At 39.7% G+C, this 16,270-nt stretch overlaps 1 protein-coding gene across 10 annotated transcripts in view; it reads right to left on the bottom strand.

Moving 5' to 3' along the window:
• Positions 1–16,025, bottom strand: part of NBEA (neurobeachin) — a 522,340-nt gene extending 506,315 nt beyond the window's left edge. For 7 of the 10 annotated variants that reach the window (XM_084537462.1, XM_084537465.1, XM_084537467.1 and 4 more), the window contains exon 1: positions 15,382–16,023. In XM_084537462.1, coding sequence (XP_084393588.1) covers positions 15,382–15,666 — 285 coding nt within the window. In that variant the 5' untranslated portion in view covers positions 15,667–16,023. Of the gene's footprint in view, positions 1–15,381 lie in introns of all 10 variants that reach the window. The other 3 variants (XM_084537470.1, XM_084537471.1, XM_084537469.1) reach the window with 2 other exon arrangements.
• Between the last annotated feature and the right edge of the window lie 245 nt (positions 16,026–16,270).

Genomic DNA, 16,270 nt, shown 5'->3' with positions numbered 1-16,270 from the left:
ATTCAATTTTTCCTTCCTTTGAAAGTTAAGCCATAACCCCACTGTTTGACATCACTTATGACAAGGATTACAGTCATCTTTGTTATTGCAGATCTAAAGGAAACTTTAATAATGCAATTGTATTTAATTAGTAAAGATGGTAAGGTATTAAAAAAGTGAATCTTTAAGTACATGAATTCAAATTTCCATTCTGAAGAAAGCGAAATCCAGACCGTGGAACAATGACAGAAATCATTGTTTGGCCAGTAAATGTTTAGAACAACTATCAGTACCTCCTAAAACTGATATCTCATTTTATTCAGCTGTGTCTGTTCACTTAGAGCAGACATATAACTTTTAAAAATTACTTCTTATTGTACTCAGCTCTGCATAGCCCCTACATTGCAAAGGAACAAAGTTTATTCACCTGCAAATAATGATCTAAAAGAAGAGTCACTTCCTATTGAGGGCAAACGGACTGTACAGGCCCAGTAACGCCACATCTTTCAACAAGTAACCTTTCATATTTTTGAAAGGAAGGTAACAGGAATCTTTGTATGTATTTGTGAACAAAACAAACAAAACCACAGTATTTGGCAGGTATCGGGTTTCTCGTTCTGCACAGTTCTACTGGAACCATCATACCCTCCCCCAGAGCCTACACTTGAATGCACGCTTTCTCAGTTTTGACTACCACTAATACGAAGCCTTTCATTCTAAATTGTTCTATGAGTCACGATTTAACATTCTGTAACTAATCCAAGGCATTTTTTGGGGGGGGGTTTAACCAACCTTTATAGTTTAAGGCTTCAGAATCCTGTGATTCGAAGCTGGATAATACCATCTACATTAACACTTCATAGTGCAGAATGCTTCCAAATGCTTACATTTACAATTTACTGATACTTACTAGACAATCCATTTTTTTTTTTGCCATGATTTTTTAAACATAAAAAGATGATCCAACCGAACCATGCGTGTGCAGTTCAGTGGCAGTTTGCAATTAAATCCGCCAGACATCTGTGAAAGCCTTAACTAGCTCCATGCAAGAATAAAAGAGAAGGGTTCCAGAATTTTAAAAGCACACAAAATGAAACAATGTTAATCTCACCTACACAAAAGAAAAATAAAATCTTACACCATAAGTACCAAACACAGATAAAGGCAATCAAATGTTTCCAGGCAGAACACACACATAGTAGTCTCTGGCAGTCAAACCAGTAATACTATGAGATAATGATAAGCAGCAAGAAGTTTGAACGTTAGGATAAAAAATCCCACAATATCTGTGCTGTGACACTAGGATGCTTAACAAAAAGCTAGGTAGGTCCTGCATACGTTCAAAATGCACCAATCTAAACTTATGATGTTTTGTTCATTTGTTTGTTCCATTTAAATTCTAACTTAGCATTCAACCTTCATAACAAATAAATTACAGTTTTATCCTAAACAAGTGAGTTTTAAATAGCAGTAGCTGTCTGATAGACTAGAAAAAGAAAACATTTAATTACCTCTTTAATGTATTCTTAATTACAGTATTCCAAGCCAGGGTAAAACATCCCAACCACACTGAGCTCTCCACGAGAACATTTAGAGTCTTCCTTCTGTTCAGCCAATGACTCAAAAAGCACAGTGTAGCTATGAGATGATGCAAATCCTACAAGACAAGTTTTGAGCTTTCTGTGTGAAAGCTGGGTAAGCATTTTCAGCAGATATGACACACAGGCTTTTGTTCATAAATCTAGGCATTATTTCCTATTAACTAGTGCACAATGTCACACCCTACATACAGAGCATGAACCTTAAGCACTTCCATCCACACCGCATTGAAGTCGAACGTGGGATTATTGACACAAAAAGCTTCATTCAAGCTGTTTATTGGTAACACTCTCCTCCAAGAAGATTCTAAATAGCTTCATCTGTATGAAGGGAGATGTCAGGAATCTGCATGAGAGAACAAACCAATTACTCTCTGTCAAACGAGACCTTCCAAAGGAGGCAGTGGAGTTGCTGAAGAGCTACACGTCACTGCCAGTTCTTAAAACAAGTCACAATCCACTGGTATATCAGAAATGACAATGTGTCTAGGAAAGCCGGTACGCATAACTAAACCTTGCTCGTCACCTGAAAGGATCGATCACATTTTTTTCTAATTATACGTCACCACTGCAAATGTCAACCCAATCAAGACAGACTTCACAAGCTGCAAAACAGATGTGTTTTTTTGAAAAACAGAAATGACAAGTACCATACATCGATCAATCTGTGTAAATCTGTGTAAAACTGCTATTCTGTTTACAATTATGCATGAAAATATTTAATTTGCATGTTTTCTGTACCTTCTTAACATTTGCATTTCAAAATGTTTCCATCATTTAAACAAACTCAGTATCTCTGGGACCAGAACCGTATCCCAAGACCCCCAGCCCCAACACCTTTAAAACCTAAGCATTCCCTCGGACCCCATCCCCACAAAGCATCTTAAAACATTTTTTCTGTGACATTCTTCTCTTCAAGATCGCTGACATAACTTGAAGTATGCTTTTCTAGAGCTTATTTTGATGTTTACAACAAAAGACCTCAGGCCACTCCATTTTCAGTAACAGTACAAACCCATTGATCTAGAGTGGTTACCCTTAACTCCGCAAAAGTATGAAAACAACAAAGTGTTAAAAAATAATTAAAAATATTAACAGGCAAGCTTAACACAGATTAAGAATTTAGAAACTACTTACGATACAGCAGTACCAAAATGTATTAACAATTACTGGTAAATGCTGCTTTCATCAATAACTCTTGCCTGTATAAATTTTTAATAACTTTTCAGTATCCTTTCATTATAGCTTTTTAAAGATCTCATTCTGCTACACAAGGGCAGGCTATTTAGGTGGATTTCAATTTTCTAAATAAATAGAAATGCCAAGACGACTTTCTTCAGACATGCTATTAAACCACAAACATCACCTTCCTATCTCCCAGGAAATCTTCAGGACATCTTAAAGGAATTTTAAAGCAAAATTCACATTGGCTGCACCATCAGCTGTAGCTTGTACTGCATCCTGCTTGTGCTATGAAGTATACATTCATCTCAACAGCTTATGCTCTAGGAAACACTATACAAGAAAGGAAATTTAGAAGCTAAGCTTTTAAACTTCTGCAGCAAAAGCATGCATAGCCAGTTCAGATATGCTGCTTAAACAAAAAAAAGAAACCACCTTTCTCCCCCAAAACAACGCACACCCCTGAAAGCCCTAGTACCTATACAGGGGCAGGGTGCAAAACAACACTGAGACAATAATTTAGAAGGAGATAACTACAGATGGAGTTAAGAAAACCTTTTTGGCAGGCTGGTACCAGTTGAGTTCAAGTTACCTAGCCAGCTTCCTTACTGAGGAAGCCCTAAAACCTACTGCAACTTCATGAGGAGAACATAAGAGAGAGGCGTTTGAGATAATTTAAACAAGGTGCTCTGCAGATTCCTCTGACCTCCAGAAAGGATTTAGATTATATCAACACTTCAAGCTTCTTATGGCTTTCTTTCTGTACATCTGGATAATGTCAGTTCTTAGCACAAAACACATTCAGAATTGATCTGAGCTAGAAGAAAATATTTTGTATGTGTCACTGTCTTTTGAGGAGGGGAATAAGTAAGCTAAACCATAGCTCAGTTGAGCTAAAGTACGTTGAAAAGCCAGTTATGTCATAATTAGTGCAGGAGCAGAGCTCAATTACAAGCATTTGCGGCCATTCTAGCCTCAGATGACAGGCTAGGGCCACAAACCAAAGCTGTGACAAACAATTCAAGAGCTTAAATTTGATTGTAAAGAGCTTTATTTTAAAAGGTATTTGCTTTTACACTGAAATTTAATACCTGCTCTAAGTTTAGTTCTAAGAGATTGATTTCTTATTAAAAAAATAAAAATCAACACTTAAAGCATTTTGAAACCCACATGCAGGCTTAGACTCTGGTATTGACAGATGGTGGCAATTCTCTCAGACACCTCACAAGTAAAAAAAAATAAAAAATAAAAAAGGGAAAAACACATGCATGTTAAGGTCCCTGTAATCCCAGGTAGATGTTGCTTCACTGAGAGGAGATAGCTGCTTGTACTCAGGGTTTTCCACTCATAACATTTGATTTTTATTTTTTTCAAATGCAAAGCTGCCTTTCAGCAGTATCACTTCTTAATCACTCAACTTCAGCTAAGTGATTAGCTTACATTTTTTGTGCTGATATTTTTGAGAACAAACCCAAACGAGAAAGTATCATCCTTGACAGTCTAAAAGGTATCAGCACACACGGTTTAGCTCCTTCAGTTGAAACTTCAGCTTTCCCCTTTTGTATCCTTCGTTTTGATTGTTGCTTAGATTTACACCAAAGGCTCTTAATATGTGTTACATGCATTTGCACTGTGCTGAGATGCTGGCTTACTGAAAAATGTGATAGCTTTTCGAGTAAACTACTTTCAAGTGAGATTACAGACTTGAAAACTAATTTTTAACTGAACCAGGACATGCAACAAAGCAAGTAGGTCCGAATTTGTTCTTAAATAGGAATTAATACTTATATTTTACAAAATATAAGTATTCTACAAAATACATTTTAAGAAAAAGCTTTTGTTTATAAAAGATCATCTGTATTTATTATAATAATTTTTCATTGTTTTATGAATCCCTTAAACTTGCAAGTATTAAGGGAAACGATCATAACTGTGAGAACTGGGAACAACCTGCCTATGGGTTTTATGAAATAGCTGCAACTATTAACTTAAGTCACACCTGTTGAAGAGCAGTTTGTTTTAAAGACAGCACCAACTCCTATTCAATGAGCACTACCTTTAAAATGTCAAATACTGTACTGTATAAACTGTCAGTGACTGACTCCCTCTCAGTGATTATACCTACACACAGCTCCAGTCACAATGTGACTATTATCACACAAGTTATTCTGAACAGAATTATTTTATTTGTACAAAACAAGAATGATTAAAATATTATTAAGCAGTGATGACTGTGTAACACATTACCATTTCTACGTTACATATATTTATATACACATATACTACTATTGAATATTTTACCTGTAAAAATTAGACTTTATATAAAACCTTGACTATTTTCAACAAACTGGATTCATAACTTAAAGAGCGTTGGCTCTGTACCGAATATTAGTATTTTTTTCTACTGATATCAAGCATCTTTAACTTTGAAGACTATGCTAATAGCTCTTCAGGTCTAATTTCAGTTCATGCTAAGTATTCGAAAAGGTAGCGTTTAAAATATATGTTAAGAGCTGCAAAGTTTCATTAACTCAACATTAAGCCATTTATATAATTTTCATACATTTTTAGCAGAATATCAAATGTGGATGTCATATTTCTTAAATCCAAGAAATAAAGCCTTCCTAGAACCATAACCGCGGTTTGCAGAACTGGCAGACAGAGGTTTGTGTGTCTGAGCATGGCTATCTGTTAGCCAGCAGGCACAACAGATGAAAAGTAAACACCCACTGCTGCAGCTCACAGAGGTCTGTTTCCTTTCCCAGCTGCGTGTGGTGCAAATTGTCCTTTGCTGGGTCAGCCATAGCAATATTGACTGGATCGTTTGAGCAGATGTTGTAGCTCCTACTGTGAGAAGAGGAAAGGAGTTGCTATAATTAAAAGCCTTTTCAGACTCTACCTCTCATGTTTTGGAAAAGGGAGCACTATTTTCTGCCCAAGAAGAATAAGGACCTAAACATGCAAATGATTCAGGGGCTGGAACATCGGACATACAACGAAAGTCTGTAGAGATCTGAGAGACTGCCTATGGTCTCAACAGAAGAGAAGGTATGAAGAGATGTTATCAACTTGTATGCTTATTTTTGGTGCGACAGAACAGGGGAGAGGTCAGGAGTATAGACAATGGAGCCAGACTCCTCAGTAGCACCCCACGACAGGATGGCCGACAAAAGGCACAGCAAATTCCAATCACACCTGAGTAAAAACTTCGTTTGGGATCCTCCATCTTTAGAAATATTCAAAACCCAGCCAGACAAGGCCCTACACAGCTTGCTTTAGTTGACCCTGCTTTGAGCATGGACTTCTGTCCAGTGACCTCCAGAAGTCCCTGCCATCCTTGGCTGTTCTACAGTTCTAAGAAATTTCTGTGATTCTGCTAGCTTACAAAAGTGCCTGAACAATGAAGTTTCAGAAGGATGTTGTATTGTAAGTGCCAAAGAGAAGAATTTAGTGGCATGATTATTATTGTGATTTGGATGAGGGAAATAAACAAAAAAAAAGTTCCATGTGAGCCTAGGACAGCATGCTGAAGTTTCTTTTCATGGAGGAACATGTTCAGGCCAACCATCCTACTGCATGTGTAAAAAATGAGCTGGTAATGATAGCTTTCATTGGAGCTCTCAATATCAAAAGAAAATGCCAAAAGACATCAACCATGAATGTGTAAAATACTACATAGTAAAGTTCTTAATCTCCTTCCATTTTCTGTAACATACCCGCACTGTAGTTTCTAGAGGCTCCTTAGTATGCATCATTAAGATTAAAAAATTATTATTTGAAGAGGGATGCAGCTGCTTTCCTTCTTACAAAACCAGCTTTTTCTTCTTATTTCAGACAACAGCTCCTGCCCCATTCCCTCAACTTTCCTCCTGCAATTAGAAAGCTGCAGCTAATGTCCTCCTGCAAAGACACAAAAGCCCCAAGTCCATTCCCTAGATGAGTGGGAAGCTCATTCTCCCTACATAACGTTCTCAGTTTTTATTATTATTATTTAGTGCTTTAGTGTTTCCCAACCTTCAGGTACATTTGCTCACGTTATGGGTGTGGTACACAATTGGAGTTGACAGAACTCTGTAGTCACATTCTGATGCGTGTGTCCTATTGGAAGGCATAGATGACTTCCCCACTCTAGCTATAAAACATATATTCAACTTTAAGCCAGAAAGCTTCCCTGATTTCAAAGTGTGTTTTTTTTGTTTGTTTTGTTTTTAAAGGATGGTTCTTAACACTTAAAGTGACATAGGAAGATTTTCAGTTCACAACTAAATCAAAAAATATTTATTAATGCAGTGAGCTACAAAAAGCTTAAAAATAAGAGCAAACAGACTGGTCACGGATGAGCAGTCCAAGTCCAGGCTTGGCTTCAGTCACTTCATTACCAGTTTGGACATATACTTCATGGTTATTATTCCACAGGTAATAAAAGCATATCTCAGTTTTATGCAAATCTGTATTAGGAATGACTCTTTGTTTCAGTAGGTTTGTAAAGGCTCCTTCGTACTTCCATATCCACAATTATATTTACAAATATTCAAAACATTTTCTTTTTACATAAGAAATTGCAAAAAAAGTAGTGTTAAAGTGGTTCTTAAACAATCAATTCAAAGTAGGCAATCAAAAGTCAATAAAAGTAACATAAGATTTCCTTAGTATCTATCAAAGAATACTGAAAATTTAAAAGGCCAGGATGAGTGAGACCATGTAAAAACAGATTACAATGCCATATTGCTGGTACTGGAGTTAGTTTAGAAGGTTCCGGTCAGGAGATTGATTATTTCCATCATTCTCTCTACACTGTAAGAGCACTTCAAACGTCATCAGGTACAAAACAAACATGATTAAATGCAGTCAAATAAATAACAATTTCACTCGTAAGTGAAAATCTTGCCCTATGTCATTTTCAGCTAATTCAAAAAAAAAAAAAAAAAATCTAGCCTGCATAGTTAAGAAAGGCTTTCAACTATAAACAGCTAAAGAAATAAAGCATTTGTAAGCCATTGAACAGTATAAGCAGTATTCACATTTATGTAAACTTTCCAAGAATCTTTGTGCTGGAACAATTTCACTGATGCAACCCAATTTTGAAGTTAAAGCCGGGTAGGTACATTATAGGGTTGTATTAGTATAAGTGAATTGACATCATGGTACAAAGCTCAGTAAGACCAGAACGATACTGGCTTACTTAGTTACTGAAGACTATTATTGTCCATGTACTTCCAAAGCAGAACAAACTCTAAACCACATAAAATACCACAATACAAATTCTAGCAGAGTCAAGTCAGTAGATTGATAGAGAAGCACCACAACTTCTGATCAGAAAGAACCCAATCTGTCCCTTTGAGATTACTGTAATAACCAAACTTCTTAAATCAGAAGTTAAGAACCTATAGCTCAATTACTTAAAGTCAAACATAATCCTGTAGTTGAAACATGTATTTCTATCCTTATGGAAGTGGTATGTTGCTCCTCACAAATACATACATTTTAAAAAATTGTTTTTAATCATTACGCTGAGTATCATATATTGATAGGTGTGCACCCAAGTGCATCTAAACCTTTAGAAGACAAGAGTGGTAGGTAGACTACCAAATTCAAAATCGGTGTTTCAAAAGATCAACCACCTCTGATTATAAAAGCAAGTTCTAGATTTTGTTCAGATTTAAAGACAAATTGAAGGTTTTCTCTATGCAAAAATTACTAAAACAGCCACTAGGGTATTTCCAAAACCATGAGTAGTAATTAAAGATCTAATTCCATCAAAAAATAAATGAAACTTCATCAACATAAACAAACACTATTGCAGGGATCCTTTGGTCACCAGGCACATACAAGAAATCAACTAAGGAGGCAGCTGCAACAATGTGTTGTGTGTAAAGTGCTACAAAAAAACTACAGCAACCTGAAGCAACAAAGGTTAATTTAAGATGGTAGACTTCTCAAGACAATGGTACAAAAAGAAAAAAACTCAGTACCAAGTAATGAACAGATAAGATTATGAGACTGATTTAAAGCAACTCGGATAGCCTATTAAGTTAACACAGCCATTAAAAGCCACAGTATTTACCAGGATATAATAGTTGCTGTTTTGGTACTAACCCAATCACACATTTCATTCCACTTTGACTGAATTCAGTATGGCGAAAGGCAGAGGGAACAAACCCTTCAGAAGAAATTCAGAGATGACTAGATAATTTTTTGTCATTGCTGTTGTTCTTGTTTTTAAGTATGTAGTTATTCACAGCGTGTCATGTATTGGGTAAGTATGGGCAGAAGCACTGAAAAAAAACAAAACATTAAAATAGAAGAAAAACTGCACCGTAGCCTCCTAGACATCAGCCTCATTAATGTAACGAGCTATACCCCTTGACTTCTACCCCTCTGAATACTGTTCAGAAAGTGAAGGTGGGGGAGTGAGGAAAAATATGGAGGGCAAAGATTAGTGTATAACTGAGCACAGAGCTGAATACTTTGTCTTGTAAAACACACAGTGTAAATGTGGAATGAGGTCACAGTTTGGTAAAAATAGCATCTTGATAGAGAAAGGTGCTATCCCTTTGCTTGATGCAAAAGGATAAAACATAGCTAGGGTTGGAGTTGAGTCAATGATCCCTGCGGGTCCCTTTCCACTCAGGATGTTCTATGATTCTAAGGTACCAGGTAGGGGGAAAAAGACAAAGAATGGAGGAGCTTTATTGATACCAGTCTCAGAGCTTTATTACTTCAGTGTGACAAAAAGAAAAAAAAAAGCCTTAGTTGTTCACTTCCCTTACAAACCATGAACTGAATCCTGTAAAAACAAGTGAGATGTAAAGCTAAGAAGAAAATACCTATTCAAACTTAAGTGGTAAGAAATACTCAGAGGAATCACAGGATTCAGCACTGCAATCTCAAAAAATATATTTTTTTTTTTTTTTTAGAAATTTTAACTGAAACAAAGAAAGCTTTCTAAAATGAAATGAAAATGAAATGCACATGGTCTTATTTGATGAAAGCTGGCCGTAGAAGAGACAGCTAAAAACACACAATGAAGGAAAAAAGTCCCGAGACCATTAAAATACTAAGAAAATAGAGAATTAATGAAGTAAGTCAGTAAAAGTTAAAAATATATTGCCTATAGAAATGTATCTATCCGTTACACCAGAATCACAGAAGATTCCAAGCCAGCTTGCTGAGATATCACGAGGGCTTCATGACTAATACAAGGATCGAAAAGAATTTCCACCTAGGTATAAACACCTAGAAAGCTAAAAGCAAGTAGTTATTCTAGAAGAAAATAAGCAAACATCCAGTGAAAGATTTTCTGTAACCAGAACTGAGTTTTCCACAAAGGTACTAGATAGCAACAGTGACTAGAGTATGCTTGTGTAGCTGCCCATGTTTGGGCAGCTACATGGTTGCTATTACAACCTCTAGTATCAAATATTGCACTTTTCCCATAGGTCTGGTAGTTTCTACAGTCATTCCCAGGCAGCTTAGAATGAAGACAGGATGGGCAGGAGAGGGACCATGGGACAGACAGCAACCTGGACAAGAACTGACACCTCAATTTAAATATTACCTAAAACCAGAAACACAGATACGATAAAAAATAAAAATAAAAAAGCTTCAAAAGTTCCTGCAAACTTTGTTTTTTCTGAATAATACTGTCCATCAGCAGAGAATTATACTACAAAAAATGGAAAGGCTTCTGCCAAGAAAATGGAGTAAGATTCTTGAGCCTGCAGAGCCAGTTCTACAAGACAAACACAAGCCACATGATTGAGGCTAAAGCTCATGAGGTCTCCTTTCTCAGGGCACAAAAGCAATTCTCCTCACACAATAAGAGACCTCTGCCCCAGGAAGTTGCAGCAACCAAGATTGTAAGTGGATTAAAACAACTCAAATATCAAAACCCAACATTAGCTCAAGACAACACTCAACCAATGGTTAAAAACATATTTCTTATATATGCTTCCTTTCACATTTTTCCTCATGACCACTACTACCAAAAAGACCACAGGGCCAGAATCATCTCTCACATGATCCAAACCCATTGCTTTGAAGCAGCAAATGCTATTCCTGCAAGTACAACACGTGATGGAGCCCTAAAAAATGGCTTACCTCTTCTGAGGGGTGACTAACACCCAAGTGGGATGGAACAGTCAAGAAAATAAGAAGAGCTAGGCAGAAGCGTGGGCTGAAGTCAACAAGAACAGCAAGAGACTCTGAACTATGCCTGGTGTCTGACCTACTTCTTTCAAGCACTCTGTAGCCTGACCAAAAAAAAAAAAAAAGATACATAAAGAAACAAAGTTTTCCAGATTGCACAACACCGGTCAGTTACACCTGCATCAATTTGAAATCCGTTCAAATCTGCATCACATCATCTGTTCAACACGCACAGGCAAAACAAGCAGCATGTGTCAGCAGCAGTCACAATTTTTTAGTGTCAGCTGGCTTCCTGTTCACCTTTCGTATTTTGCACTGCCACGGAATCAGCACTACAGAACTCAAATTCTAAGAAATTCAAACTGGAACAAAGAAAGCTTTCTTAAACAAAAAGACGATGCAATTCACATGGGCTTATTTGATGAAAGTTGGCCATACAAGTGACAGTTAAAAGCACACAATGAAGAAAAAAATGTCCCCAAACCATTAAAACACTGAAAAAGTTGAGAATTAAGGAAGCAAGTCAGTAAAAATAATGAAAGGAAAAGCTATTGGTGATGGATTATAGACCAATTAATTAAGGCCATGTGTGAAATTTTTAACTAGGAAACAAGCAAAACAAAAATATCCTTGAAGTAAAGTAAAAATACAGATGGGCAGGCTGACCCAGTTCCACCCCTAATATTGTATTTGCTGGAGCACACTGTGCAGAGCTTCAATTTAACACCAGCCTAACATGTACCATAAGAATGAAAGGTATCAAGAAGCACAGGGACTATGGAGAACACCAACAAGCGCATCTATCATAGCTATACCAATGTCCTCGACAGTATTTTAAGAAAACTAATAGAGCTGTTCAAAGAGGAAAAGCCTGCTTCATCAATAGATGCATGGAACTGGGGTCAAAATACCCCCAAAGAGAAACCACAAAGAACAATGAAAGGATTACACAGTTTGGGAGGAAAGTATTTTTCAGTTTGCTACTTCATAGTACACAAAGGTCAATGTCAAAACAAAGTACATGTGAGATGGAGCACACTGAACCTGGGAATTCATATTAAACCCATAAAACAAACCTCAAAATAAGCATCATCATAAAAGAATGCATGAGGTATGATGGGAAGCTCCCTCCCATTTCCAGAAATGGGAAACAAATACTATATTCTAGAAAATCATGGTAGAAAAGCCTGCAGTTCATAGACTCTTAGCATCTTCTGACCTTCATACTATTAATGCTAGCACTTTTTTTTTTTTTTTTAAGGAGTTAACTTGTTAGCTAGGAGTTAACTGTAAGTAGTTCACTGGCATTTGCACGTGAAGGGCGGGTTCCTTTCTCCATTATGTTTTCCACTTAACGTTAAACCACGAAGAATAATATAAGCAATACTAACAACTCTACCAAGTGATGTTTCATTAAACAAATTCACTGGTATAACACGATTGTGAACACAGCAATTTCAGAGGACAAGAAGGGTCACTAAGGAAAAGATAAGTGTTTGTTGCTACAAACCCCATAAACAGTGTAGCCATGCACACAAACTAAACACTGTCTGAGTGGAAAGTCAACTATTAAAATTTAGCAACGGTGAAAATCCAACAACATTAAACATGGAAAAAGATTTTCAACACTGGATTAAAGCATATCATCAACTCGCAGACACGGTAAGTCACTGTATCCATCAACATCAGAATGTAGCACATGAAATAACTCTGAAATGCAGTATCAAACGACTTTGTGGGATCACCAAATCAAACATTTGAAAGTAACAACTGTCCTAGAGAAAGCTCAAGAAGAAAACTAACAGAAAAGAGAACTATCTCCTGGGCAAGGACAAGCCAAACAAAAGTTCTGTCTCAGGCATTTGCTGCTGCTTTCATAGCAGATGTAGGAAGAATCAAAAGACTTCTTTAAGCTTTACATAGAAGAAAGAAGAAATCTCAGAGAAAAAAAAGAAGAAAAAAAAAAAGGAAAAAGGAAAAAGAAAAAAGTATCTCAAACTTTAACCTCTGATTACCTGGTAATAACTAAATCATAGCAATGCAGCATTCTAATACTAAAATGCTATTAGCAAATGACTTACAAATACCCATTGTGTTAAACCATAGGTTATATTCCTTTCAGAAACAACACAGACTGAGATCAGCTCTAAACACTGGCTACTCATTATCACATTTGCATTAAAAGTCATTCAGAAACAGCATAGTAAAGATAAAGGCAAAGGAAAAAAAAAAATCAAGTTCTCTCCCTCCACTCACACAAGAATGCTTCTAAAATACAAATTTCATTTTATTTAAAGTTGCTATTAAAATCCTTAACAAAGAATCAGCTAAAATTTAGTGGTGTAGGGGTATGACATCAGCTTTACTTTGTATTTGCCCTATTCACTATGCTTGTTTTACACGTGAGTAAATTAAGCTTCAAATATAGAAGCAGAAGTTTGAGACATTTGCTGCACTGAGAAGAAAAAGATTAGCAGACAATATAACCTCTCTCTGCTGTGGGAATACTGACTATTGTATATTACAGTCCATCTGTTAAGTAATGACTGATCCAGAATGCATCGCTACTGCAGCAGACTCCCAAGCAGTTTCACATTCATATATGTCTCCTGGTGCTGAGAGAACTGTGAAACAGTTGCATTTATTTTTAAATATAAGCATAGTTTCCAGCAATAGCAACTAATTAAGAAGGTAGATCTTACAGCCAAGCACTGTACGTCCTCCAAATAAATACTAAAACACATTCTAACACCCCCAAAGTATAAGCCAATGTTAGTCCAGTTGCTGATGCATTAACAGCCAGAATTAAACTAAGCTTAAATATCAGTAAGTAGAATGAAAGAAGAAAGATAATCAGGAAAGGATTAAAAAAATTAGTATCTGTCATGATCCACACAAAGCCAGTTAATGAAATAAGTGTATGCCATTCCCTTCTTTTGAGTGCTACTTTTACAGCAATGGGTAAAAATCCAATAAAGTTATGATGACTTGTACTATAGTTATACAAAATATTTAAAAAACATGCTTCAGTTAAGTATCAAATGTCTTGTAGAGAGGAGTGGGAAATATATGAGATTACTGTTTTGACCCATTCAAAAAACTATTAAGGTTTTAACCCTGTGCATTTGTATAAGCCATAACATTAAAATGATCTGGCCAAATCACGTCTTTCTCTGCATGCTGCAGCTTTTCCATTCAGCCTGTGCTAGGTCAAATGCAAATAGGTACCAAAGAAACAGGGGAATACATCCTTTTAAAGTCTTTGAAAGAAAATATATTTTTACATGACTTTCTACAAAACGGGTATAGGTCAGAAGCAGTAAATTCATTTGGAACAAAGGCAGTTTCAATTAATAGCCATCCAGTTTGAAGCAGTCATTTTTCCATCCTGTTTTATATGCAAAAAATAGAGAATATTTCATTGACTGAACTGCTTCAAAAGCTTTGCTGCAGCAAATCTTGCATTCAGGAGCAGCACCAAATTGCACATAATTGAAAGTGATTCATTTTTAGATCCACTCGTTTGGCTTCTGTAGGTTCCTCAGGCTTTGGTGTAGGTAGCGCAAAAACATTAAGTCATACAGTCCTGCAGTAACTCTTTCACTCCATGAAGTGAGCAGATGACTAAGGAGCTACATCTTACCATCTCCTCATTTCAAGCTATTCGCCAACATAAAATAATAACATTTCGCAATGCACAGACCCTGAATTTGGGAACAGTACTTACTTTGCGGACAAGAATGTGTTTTGGAAAGCGTGACAGATTATTTAAACACTAGCAGCCCAACGCTGCAATACAACTAACTCTTTATTAGAGATATTAAAGCATGCTAAATCCTTGCACAAATCTCCTTCCTCCCCCTTCCCTACATAAAACGCTCAGCCAGCTCTGAGCTCACAGGGTTAAACCCTTCACATGCTTCAGCCACTAAGAAAAGCCAGCAGCTCAGGCTGCTTTTCTAACCTTTTTTTTTTTTTTTTCCCCAATTAAAAACAGCTACTACATCCACACCGCTCTTCTTCCAAAGAAGTCAGGTTACACGGCAGCACCCAGAACCCCAAGTTGCCCATTACTTCATCTCTGTATCATGCATTTAACGTGAAGCATCAGGCTGCGGGAGGCGGCGGGGAGGCGGTGGGCAGGGGACGAGCGGCCTGCCCGCACCTCGCAGGGTCCTGCCTGGAGTTCGGGCAGCGCTCAGGGGGGGGCTCTGCCGAGGGGGAAGAGCGGCTGGCGTTATTATCGGGAAAACAGGCACCAGACGAGCCGGGGAAGGCGAGGCGGTCCGCCCACGGCTGGAGAAGGGCCGTGGGTGTGCGGGGGGCTCGGGGCAGGGGCAGTGCGGGGGTCTGGAGGGCCGTAAGGGGCAGTCCCGGCAGGGGGTGGCCGGTGCCCGGTGAGCGGGGGACGACGACGACGACGGCGACCGGGGCCCGCCGGGGCGCTACGGGGCGGGGTGGCGGGGCCGCTTACCAGGTTCAGCACCGTCTCCACGATGTCCCGGTTGCTGACCTCGCCGACCTGGATGAGCCCGATGAGGACGGCGAATTTCATCCGGATGTTGCGGATCGGCACCGACGGGTTAATCATCCCCGCGGGGAGCACCACGGACCCGGCGCCCGGCGCCCTCAGCTCCCCCATCACCGCCACGCCGCCTCCTCCTCCTCCTCCTCCACCACCTCCTCCACCGCCGGCCCCGACGGAGATGAGCCCCGCGGGCTGCGGCTCCGGCCCCGACACCGGCTTCTCGCTCGCCATTTACCCCCCGCCGTTACCGGCACCTGCCGCCGCCGCCTCCTCCTCCCCGCCCGGCCGGGCCGAGCCGAGCATCCACCGCAGCCGCAGCCGGCGGGGCCGCAGGGAGCCGGCCCGAGGCGCAGGCACCGTCCCCGGAGCCGCTCCCCCGCTCCGCTATAATGAGGGATTATTATGGGCGCCGATGCCCCGTTAGCCCGAGGCTGCCCAGCCGGGGCCGCCTCCCCGCCGCGGGGCGGGAGGAGCGGGCGCCGCCGAGCTGGCGGGCAGGGCTCGGCTCGGCTCGGCTCGGCTGGGCGCGGAGGCGAAGCGGCGGGGCGAGCGCTCGCCGCTGCCGCTGTTGTTGTGGAGCCGAGCCCGCCGCCGCTCACTCCGCCATGTTGCCGCCCCCTGCCTGCGGTAGCCGCTAGGGCGCCTGCGCCGAGCCCGCTGGGGGGGAGTGGCCGGGCATGGGCCGGGGCCCCCCCTCCCGGCAGGGCGGCAGGTGAGCAGGTGCAGCGGGGGCCGCCCTGAGGGGAGCGGAGCAGAGCGGAGCCGCCGCCACCCGAAGCGCCGGGGTGGTGCCCGCCCGCCCGCCTCAACGCGGGGCCGCCCCCGGCAGAGGGCT

The sequence above is a fragment of the Aythya ferina genome (assembly GCF_964211825.1).
Source record: "Aythya ferina genome assembly, chromosome: 1".
Lineage (NCBI taxonomy): Eukaryota > Metazoa > Chordata > Aves > Anseriformes > Anatidae > Aythya > Aythya ferina.
The sequence above is the reverse complement of the archived record's forward strand: the minus strand, read 5'-3'. Positions and strand labels throughout refer to the sequence as shown.